Source organism: Nelusetta ayraudi, unplaced genomic scaffold (genome assembly GCF_046127955.1).
Source record: "Nelusetta ayraudi isolate G7.1 ecotype Tasmania unplaced genomic scaffold, CSIRO-AGI_Nayr_v1 ptg000023l, whole genome shotgun sequence".
Lineage (NCBI taxonomy): Eukaryota > Metazoa > Chordata > Actinopteri > Tetraodontiformes > Monacanthidae > Nelusetta > Nelusetta ayraudi.
Window position 1 is genome coordinate 3,166,027 of NW_027466073.1, and position 10,226 is coordinate 3,176,252.

At 44.2% G+C, this 10,226-nt stretch overlaps 1 protein-coding gene across 1 annotated transcript in view; it reads right to left on the minus strand.

Moving 5' to 3' along the window:
- Positions 1 to 8,299, minus strand: part of LOC142889672 (multidrug resistance-associated protein 1-like) — a 38,710-nt gene extending 30,411 nt beyond the window's left edge. The window contains exons 1-14 of the mRNA XM_076028468.1: positions 8,258 to 8,299; positions 7,903 to 8,082; positions 7,603 to 7,725; positions 7,319 to 7,456; positions 6,674 to 6,784; positions 6,516 to 6,577; positions 6,215 to 6,343; positions 5,814 to 6,032; positions 5,550 to 5,727; positions 5,017 to 5,178; positions 4,798 to 4,890; positions 4,524 to 4,727; positions 3,534 to 3,680; positions 1,497 to 1,584 (exon numbers count right to left, since the gene is read on the minus strand). Coding sequence (XP_075884583.1) covers positions 1,497 to 1,584; positions 3,534 to 3,680; positions 4,524 to 4,727; positions 4,798 to 4,890; positions 5,017 to 5,178; positions 5,550 to 5,727; positions 5,814 to 6,032; positions 6,215 to 6,343; positions 6,516 to 6,577; positions 6,674 to 6,784; positions 7,319 to 7,456; positions 7,603 to 7,725; positions 7,903 to 8,082; positions 8,258 to 8,299 — 1,876 coding nt within the window. The remainder of the gene's footprint in view (positions 1 to 1,496; positions 1,585 to 3,533; positions 3,681 to 4,523; positions 4,728 to 4,797; positions 4,891 to 5,016; positions 5,179 to 5,549; positions 5,728 to 5,813; positions 6,033 to 6,214; positions 6,344 to 6,515; positions 6,578 to 6,673; positions 6,785 to 7,318; positions 7,457 to 7,602; positions 7,726 to 7,902; positions 8,083 to 8,257) is intronic.
- Positions 8,300 to 10,226: the final 1,927 nt, after the last annotated feature.

A 10,226-nucleotide genomic window follows, 5' to 3' on the forward strand; every position in this document is an offset into this window, starting at 1 on the left:
GAAGGAGAAACAGATACAATGCAGAGAGCGTCAGGCTACGAACCGAGTTTTCATGTCTGGAGAAACTGTATTAGCAAGGAACTACAGCGGAGGACCGAAGCGGATTCCAGCTACTGTCATCGCACAGACCGGACCAATTTCCTACACCTAAATGTTGCCTGCATAAATTATCAACTTTGACTTCAGTGAGGAAAACTGTTCTTTCTTTAACAGAAAAGCAACCACAGACCGAGCAGCAGGTATTAAACAACCTCTACATTGTCCATTGCTGCGCTGTTGTGTGTCGCACAGAAATGAGGCTGATGAAAACATTGTCCCGCTTTACCGTGTCGACTTCGACCACAGTCTCGTGATCACAAAGCCAATGAAAACACAGTCAACCGTGGCGAGGCGAGGCGAGGTGAAGTGACCCACTGTAAACACGCCCAAAGAGGACCATTTGGCTCTCTACCAAATAAGGACACGTTTCCTGCCTCAGGTATCAGCCTACAATTGGGAACAAAGGCAGCAGCAACATCCAATGAGGCTGGGGTGCTGAGACCAGACAGCCAATCAGAGGAGGACGTAATCTGAGCGTGCCTGCAAAAACAACTGGATATTTTCTATCAAAAAGACTGAATCAGGGGAAAGAACAGCTGTCAGACTTCATGCCCTCTCATCACTAATGCTGGGAGGGCTAGAACTCAAGCCAGAGCTCTGTATGCTTGTATTCTGAATTTGTATACTAATGATCAAATCAGCATTCTTCTCCTGAAACTCTTCATTAAATGAACACACGGACTGTCAGCACGACACTTGAAAATAGGGTGATCCAACACATGTAATATACAATAGAGGGTATCGCTACTGGCTCACCTTTACAGGTACTCGCCCCTACGTCAACTGTGAGCCAGTGGCATCACTGGCTCTTACTGTCCATGCCTCCCCAAGGCAACACCGGGACTACATACTGCTTGATCATGGCCCTGCCCAAACAACTACACAGCTAAATAATAATAATAATAATGATAATAATAATAAACTTTTATTTGTACAGCACTAAATCACAACCAAAGGCGTCTCAAAGCGCTTTATACAATCAGAGAGAACCAACCGGGCCCCCGGAGCAAGCAAGATGCGACAGTGGCTGGGAAAAACTCCCCTGTGGGAAGAAACCTAGGGCAGAACCAGACTCCAGAGGGCGATCATCTGCCTATGAGTAGTTGGGGTGAAGTATAAAGATAGAGGAGAGACAGAGAAAGAGAGAAAGGAGCAGAGTGAGCCAGGGTGGCAGACAGGACAGAGTGAAAAACAGATACACCAACCAGGCAAATGCAATGAGTTAGGTGGCAACAGCAGGTCTTCAGGTGGGTATCCCCCTTCTTCGGTGTTTCATTGATTTAGACCCACTACACTTTGGGAGGGCTCGAAGACACAGGGAGTAAACAAGGCAGCAGAAGAGAGACACCAACTTACCTTGAAGTCTCTGTATTTAATGTTCATGAAAGTGAAGTTACCTTTGACGTGCAGGAGTCTGTGAACATTGTCCTCCTGAAGTTCTTCTTGGTGCAGAAATCTTTCTAGGCGTCTGAGTGAGACGATAGCCTGAAAAAGAGGGAACAGTCACTGTGAGGAGTCTCCCCCTCCACAGGGTTAGCATTAGCATTGCTACATCAGCTGTACTGTATGTTTGGATTACAGTTTTACTCAATCGGTTTCGCTCATTTCTTGAAACAGAAATTACATTCTCCAAATAACACAGACAACCCTCCAAACCACTTGGCAATTGTTTACAACAAAATGGAATTTGTCATTCCTTTCATGAAATTGCAAATGTTGAAGTACATGTCTGAAAGTCTAAGAAAAACTTTGCAAATGATTAAGTACAGGTAACCTACATTTAGCGCAATTTCCAAGTGAATAGATCTTGTTGATCTAAACCAATTGATTGATTCTCAGTGAGGTCAGGTTTTTCTCTCCAAAAAATGCCAGCATTATTTCATTGTATAAGTCATCACAGGCACAATAGTCTGTTCAACTGTCAAAATGAATCAAGAGCATAATATCATGAATACCATAAATACCATATGTGAATCTCTCAGAGCATTTGAGAAATGCTCCAAGAGAGCATTGGATTGAGAATTTGACTAACAAACTGGGAGTTTACACATCTCAGATGACCAATCAAACAGTATGTTTAGTTACTTGACAGGTGCTGTCCATGATTGTGAATGCTGCCAAACATGTACTTATGGACAGAGCTTGACCAGGACCAGTACAATTTCTGAACATGGATGCACCACGACAAGTAAATGAACAACTCGGAGCTCGGAGAAGAGGAGGAGGAATAAGGGTGCGTGTTGGGTCGAATAAGAGGAAGAGGCCGAGGAGCATGATGACATCATGCTGTCTTGGGTAAAATTCGGGCCACAATTAGAAACCGCCGTACCAACCAAAAGGCATGGTTGCAACATGCACACAATTTCTTCCCTTACAAGGGAGAATATATACTGTATAGACCTACAGCAGCATGTTGACGGCCAGGAGGGTGAGGACAGTGACCTGTGAAGAAGTGTAGTTGTGAAACTCCAGCTCTATTCACAGCACTGTAGGCTATATACAGTATATATATAAAGTACATCTCCTTGTTATTTGTTTATGTGTTTATATGACAGTGTATTATGCTGTATATATTTTATTATCACTCTCATGTATGGAAGTTACTTTGTGTGTGTGTGAATGATAGGTCCAATTCCCTTTGGCAATATGAGGGCAATGTGTAAAACCTTGGAGGCTACCCTTACCCTAAAATCCTTTTTTTTTTTTAAATAATAATATTCCCAACTTTTTATCTGTTAGCTTGAGGAAGAAAAATTAGTTAAGTAATCATTGTCAATGAAGGACAGGGCTGAGACTCAGCTGGACATGAGGGATATTTCTATGACCCACTGCCATGATAACACAACATTGAAACATTTTGACTTGCAGTGCTTTCACAATGAGAAAGGAATTTAATTTTGACTCATGAGAGAACTGTTTTGGAAGAGATATTAACTTTTGCAGGTTAACCATGGTGTTGTACTGAACAGTCCTGGTTATTTTGGGAAAGGCACCAAATGTGTTAAGAATATCCAGTGTGATTCGAGAAATGACCCAAAGCAATTGGCATTTTGCTGGCACTGGCTATTTGTATGGGAAAGGAATTCAGTTTTGAAGCATGAGGGAACAGTTTTGTGAGAAATATGAGCTTTTTTTTTTTGAGAGCTACAGTGATTTGCTGAACTGTAAGACTGCCAAATGACTTTTGGATTTTGAGAATGTAATTTCTTTTTCAAGAAATGAGCCAAACCAATGGAAAAAAAAACAAAAAAACTGTAAACAGTCATTCCGACAATGAGTTCTGCTTCACACAGCAAAACTAAACTGCAGCTGTCATAACATTAATGTTAACAGAGGGCACACATTGAAATTCTAATGTAAACAAAGAGGATTAACTAACAATATTTCAACATGACATGTATAAAACGCGGCTGTTTGGCTTTGCTGCAACTTGCCTGCATGCAGGTGCTCATTGCGAAGGGAAGTTGACTCAGTGGCGTTTTCAGGATGTTGATCAGAGCCATGGACACAAAGATTTTCTGGGCATCCAGAACATTCTGCTCGTCAGTCAAAACATAAACGCCAAACACAGACAGAGCGATCTGCAGACAGACAGACAATTCTCAATCACTGCCATTTTTCATTAAGGTGCAATAGAATACTTAGGGCATTTTTCCACATTGTCGTTAGGTGCCAGCTTGGTACGGTACAGTTCACGGGCGCCAACACAGTTCCAAGGGTTCAGATTTTGGTACCTGCTTCGTTGGGGTTCCAAGTGTGCTGAGCAAAGACTATAAGGGTGACGTAGCAACGTGCAGGGCACTGATTAGGTAAGAGTTATGACGACAGCCGAAGGGAGTCTTTCATGAAAGACCACAACCGCAATTTTTAAATGCCCCGCATGTAAATTTTACATTTTCACGTATTAAAAACTGAAATGCTTATGAAACTGCACCATGGGTGAACGAAGAGCTGCAGACTTTTCTGTTCTCTGTGGCCAAAGAAAAAGCTCATAGAGGGCTGAATATAGGGCTGCATATATGTATGTATATATATATATTTATGTGTGTGTATACATATATATGTATATATATATATATATATATATATATATATATATATATATATATATATATATATGTATATGTATAAATATATATATATATATATATATATATATATATATATGTATATATATATATATATATATATATATATGTATACATATATATAAATAAATTGATTTTAGTTATTTTTTCTTTCATATTCAATTAACGTTTTTTCTTCTCAATTGCACTACATGTTGGTGTAATTGTGTAAATTTCCCAATCCCAATGTGAGATAAATGAAAGCATTCTAATTATATTTAGAAACATTCAGACCATCACCAGACATGTTGTTTTGCCCCAATATTAGGAAGTGATGACGGTGTTTGAGGAACCAACCAGAAAAGAAGAGGAGTTGAAGGAGGCCAGAGACACCGAGTGGAGAACCTGTGACTTCTTCAGGGCGTCCAGCTCTCTGTTCCTCAGGAGCCCAACACGCCTCAGGAAAACCTCCTCCCAGGCATAAAACTTGAGCAGCTTCACACCACACAGGATCTCATTCATCAGTTTGATCCGACTGTCCATGAAGTTCATCTGAACCTCCTGGCAAACAAGATGGAGACGTCAGAGTGAAGTCACATTTTCCCCAGGTAGAAGAAGGTCCAGCGCTCACCTGCAGTTTGCTTCTCACTTTAGCGATGACTCCGTTGAGAGGGAAAATCACCACCATGGTGACGATTCCAGCCAGTGCCGACGGTCCAAGGAGCTATCAATCAATTAGTCAAACTGGACCCATCAGTCACTGGTACCGCTGAGATCACTGAGATCACTGACCACTGATGTCACTGGTGCTACTAGTCCTATTTGTGGTTATGCCCTGTTGTTGTCTTACCTGCCACAGGAAGTAGAAGCAGAAAGCGACCTCCAGTGGTGCCACCCACAAAGTGTTGAAATAAACTACAAAGTCCATCAACTTCTGAGTGTCGGCCGAAACAAGCGAGATGATTTCTCCCAGAGTACACTGCTGCCGAGCTGCACTGCTGATGAGCAGACACTGCAGGTTCAAACAGAGGAAACGGATGGTTGGTCTTGAGTCGTTACTGAGGGTTAGCCTAAGATTAGGGGTTAGCCAAACCCTTAGCCTAACCTTAGCCTAACCCTTAGCAGCTAAGGGTTAGGCGTTAGGGGTTAGGGGTAACCCTTGCCTCTCTGGGCCAAGCTGACCCAACTTGTTGCTGACACTTGTAGGAGACCCGCGGGGAAAACACAGGGAGAACAAATCAACTCCACACAGGAAGAATCTGGGGATTGGAACCCAAGACCTTCTTGCTGTGAGCCTGCTACTAAGGCCAAGTGAGGAAGGCCAGCCTGGAGACCCTCCTGACTCCTGAGTGCCACAACAGAAGATGGGGAACAGGACTTCACCTTCCTGTAGACCAGGCCCATGACGGCAGTCTTCATCCTCATCCCCACCGTGAAGCAGTGAAACATGTAGTGGTGATGGAGGAGTGACTGCAGGCAGGACAGCAGGAAGAGCAGCGAGGCAAACAGGAAGCCCTTCCAGGTCTCAGCGTGAAGGTCCCTCATGAAGCCCAGCAAGCAGCTGGAGACAACCACAACAAGTTTTACCTTCAGCCTGCCGAACTTTGTCTCTGGAATTATGAGGGTCTGTTTTCTCTGCCTTCTCACCTGAACACCTGCGGCACAGCGAACATGATGGCATCATGCAAGAGGAGACAGAGCGCCCCCCGCAGGAAGTAAAACCTTGAGCGCCGCCCCAGAGTATACAGAAGGAAGAACCCGTAGCTCTGCCCCTTTTGCTGCTTCCTCAGCAGCTGGGTTCTGTCTGACACTGCATCAGAAACCCTGGAACTGGACCTGCTCCTAGACCTGGATCTGGACCTGGACCTGCAGGGCCCGAACTCAGCGGGCTTCCCTCTGCATCAGGTCATTAACAGCAAGTCACCATATAAAAACAGAAGTGAGCAATCAACAACAGAACTTGTGAATGTTGAAACAAATCTGATGGAAACTAATCAGTGTCATGTGACCCATCAGCCGACACTACCCCTCCCCGACTACAAACTTACCGGAGTTTTTTCCTGTTGTCACTCCAGAATTTCTCCAAGTCCTTCATGATTCCAGCTGATGAGTCTTTGGCCCTCAGAGGCCATAGGTCAGCAAACTGCAGGGGGCGCCGGTAACCCTGAATCGCCAAACTACCAGAAAATAAAAAAATATTTTTCTTTCAGCAAACAAGGCAGAAATTGTGAAGCTGGTGGAAGTTTTTGTCCCTCAGTGTGATGCTTCATCTTGAACTGGATGTCAACAGTGAATTACAACCTTTCAGATGTGAGATTTTCTAAAGGAAGCTGAGTGTAGAGATTTTACCCACTGAACCAGAAGAAGAAGAACTTTGAGAGAAATGAGGCTTCTTCAGCTGGACACAGGTTCTAAAGACAAATGAGGAAGAAAAAAAAAAACACTTGCAGATTCAACATATGTAGAACAAATGTGTCAGTGATGGCATTTGTTGTTGCTATTCATACTTGATTTAGTCCAGATTGTTGATCAGAAAAGCAGCAAAGGACGAGTTGGACCAATTGGAGGAGAAAACAGATGAAGAAAAGAACAAAACGAGGAGAATCTGAAGAAAACCCCTGAGACAAGAAAGAAACTGGTCAGAAGAACCGAGTCAGAAACACAAATAGTCTTTGATTGTTGGTTCTTCAGGTCCCTAGAAAACAACAGTTAGAGTCACAAAACACACACTGTTTGTGCAGCGTGTTGCGTCATCACTTCTCACACTGTCGTTACAAGCGACACACAAACTGCTTTCACGGAAATGACAACTGAAAGAACACAACTAATGTCGAATGTGTGTGAAATACCACAAAGCCAGACGAACCTGAAGGGAAACAATCAATATGATCCTTCAATTTGTGAGCAGACCAACAACAATGTTCAGAACCTTAGATCTACACAACTGGGACCCACTTGGGTGTTTGTGTCATTGTGTTAATTTACATAATATTGCAGCATTTTCCGACTCATTTATCATTTGGTTTCATTTTTGTGTCAAACGCTGAATGTGGCACCGTCTGACACAATAAAGAGCCAAAACTAAAACAAAACACACAAAGAAGCTGAGCAGCCATGAAGAGGCTCCACCCCCCTGCTCACGCTGAGCTTACCTGCTCAACTATCTGCTCAATGGCACCCCTCAAAGGCACCAGGGAGCACAACACCAGCAGAGTCCAAAAGATGAAGAGCATGAAGGAGGAGCGAGTGCCCTTTATCCTCTCCATCTGAAGCACCACCACAGCCAGGAGCTGCAGGAGAAGGAAGGAGAAGCCGAGAGGAGGTGGGAGGAGCAGAGAGGAGGAGGAGGCGGGGAGAGGAGGAGAAGCAGTTTGGAGGAGCAGTGAGGAGTAGAGAGAGGAAGAGGAAATGGTGGAGCCCTGACCCTTGACCCTACCAGCGTCAGGCTCCTCATCAGGGGTCCCAGCAGCACCAGCAGGTGACTATGGTTCTGTTCCTTCTGAACCAGGAAGTAAAAAATCTCCACTGGTCCACAGAGAGCCAAGGTCAAAGCCAGGAGCTGAAACAGAGGTCAGACGTGAGAGGTCAGAGCCAGGAGCTGAAACAGAGGTCAGAGCCAGGAACTGAAACGGAAGACAGAGCCAGAAGCTGTAAGAAAGGTCAGAGGTCAGAGCCAGTAACTTGAAACAGAGGTCAAAGCCAGAAGCTGAAACAGAGGTCAAGTCTGGGGTTTCACCGTCTTGCAGCAGCAGAGCTTGGACAGGGGGACGGCGCAACGTGGTGGGTGGAGCTGCAGGTACAGCAGGTAAAGAGGTGAGATGGTCCACAAGTACAAGCAGGGGAACCAGAGCAGCAGAGTGTGCTGGAAGCACTGAGTGAGGTCGGGTCTGGATGTGAACCATGTCACGTTCCAGTCCTGAGGATCAAGCAGCAGGTCAGCTGTCAACAACAACAACAACTAATACAACAACAAATATAGCAACAAACAATAACAATTGATAACAAACAACAATAATCAATAACAACAACAAACAACCTCTGAATCTTCATGCAACATGTAGAACAAAAATCAAAGAGAGATGAAGATTCACCCAGAGAGGATCGAGACCCTGAATGCTGCACAGCTCCTCCATCTGGCCGCCGCTTCTTCTTCTCTGGTGCTCCAGCCTGAGTCCGGTGGAGAAAAAGAGCAGAAGGAGTCGGAAGAGGAGGAGGAAGACGAGGAAAAGGTACCTCCTGCTCACGTCCAGTTCCAACTCTCGTGTCCAAACTGAAGTGGCACCTCAGCGCCACATTCAACAGGCGACTTGCAAAGCTGCAGCTGCAGTTTCTCACTTTTCTGGAGGTCAAAGGTCTGAGTTGTTGACGACCTCCAGAAAAACTTTCCAGGAGCACATACTCATTAACAGACATCTATCATGTATTGTAACAATATATTCTACCATTGAACACAATTCCTGCTGCTGGATTTTTATCAGGTTGCTCCGGTCCAAGCTCCTTTATCATTTTTTTTTTCCTCCAGCGAACGCCTCGTGAAATGATTTTTATTTTTTTCTCAATGAAACAACTGAGTTTTCTTTTACTGCCGCCATATCTCCTGTTTTCTCTCTCTTCCTCGCCTCCATAAGTGCGCGGCCAGGTCTGTCGCTGTTTGAGTGACAGGTGCATCTCAGCTGGCAGAGTTTGGTAATCAATCACATTGAATGAAAAATTACCCTAACTTGCTGATTCGAGGAGAATCTTTAAGTAACCAATTAAAGACCAGCATGAAGTCACATGGTAGCCAAAAGTTACATACACACTCATTTGGCCAGTACCCTCCGCTATTGAAACGTATAGAACAACCCCGAATAAACCCAATATGGAATGGAAAGGCTTAAAAAAAATAAAAATAAGACCCATTGTATGAGTGAACACTGAGCAGATGCGGTAAATACTTTAATCACTTAATTCATGTTTGCCGTGTCTTTTTTCCTGAAAATTTAATGGGGGTGGCACGCTAGCTCCCCCTATTGACGAGCCGGAACTGCTATTTGCACTGATACTTTGCTTCTGATAGTTGCTTCCATCTAATTGTAAGTGTTTAGTAACAATAAAGGCATTCTATTCTATTCTATTCTATTCTATTCCATCATGCGTTTCATTTTTGTTTCCGGCTGCTGATTTACTCTGCAAAAAACCTATATATGTAGAGAAAACAAATAAATTTGGGAGCCCATGGAGAAGCAGCATAGAACCTTTGAGGAATTGTGGGTAATGGACAGGAAGTGTTTTAGTAACAGGAAGAGGTGGGACACCAGTGCTGTGTCTCAATTCAGGGTCTGCACCCTTCAGACCGAGTGTCCTCCGTCTGAAGGAAGCATTCTTCGAGGACCCAGCATCGAAGGACGGACCAAACCCCGCCTCCCCGGTAACCACTCGGGACGGTCTAGCCTTCGGCGTATTTCGTCGTTTCGTCACCGCCGGTCCCTCCGGCTGGCCAACCCCGGAAGTGACGTTTTTATAGTATCAAGCTAACCATTGCTTAGCCATCTAACGATGCCGTTGGATGATCAAATAAGTAAAATCCTACGTTAAAAACTGGATACTTTATGTGAAACTTCAATACTTAAATTTATATGTCGTGTCTTTGCCAGTACATGCCGCTAATTTCAGCTGACTTTCCAGGATCCCACGATGCTTTGCAGCCGCACGCAAAGCATCATGGGATACATAAGTACGCGAAGGATAGTAGCGGTGCATCCTTGGAATTGGCTAAAACGAGTGCGTATTTCCGAGTGTGCATTTTGAGCGTCCTAAGCACCCTCGGGAATTGGGACAAGCCTTTGCGCAGTGCGATGACGCAACTTCCTTTCAAAATGCGTACTTCAAGGATGCAGACCCTGAATTGAGACACAGCCCAGGACGTCTCTCACCTGAAGGTCGCATGATATGTCGGGTTTTTTTCTCATCTGGGACCAGCAGGTGGTGCTGTCTTCAGGGCTCTTAAGCCTTCAGTCAAACCGGATGCTATATTAAAATCATATCTTTTAATATTAGTATATACGCAGAAAATGCATG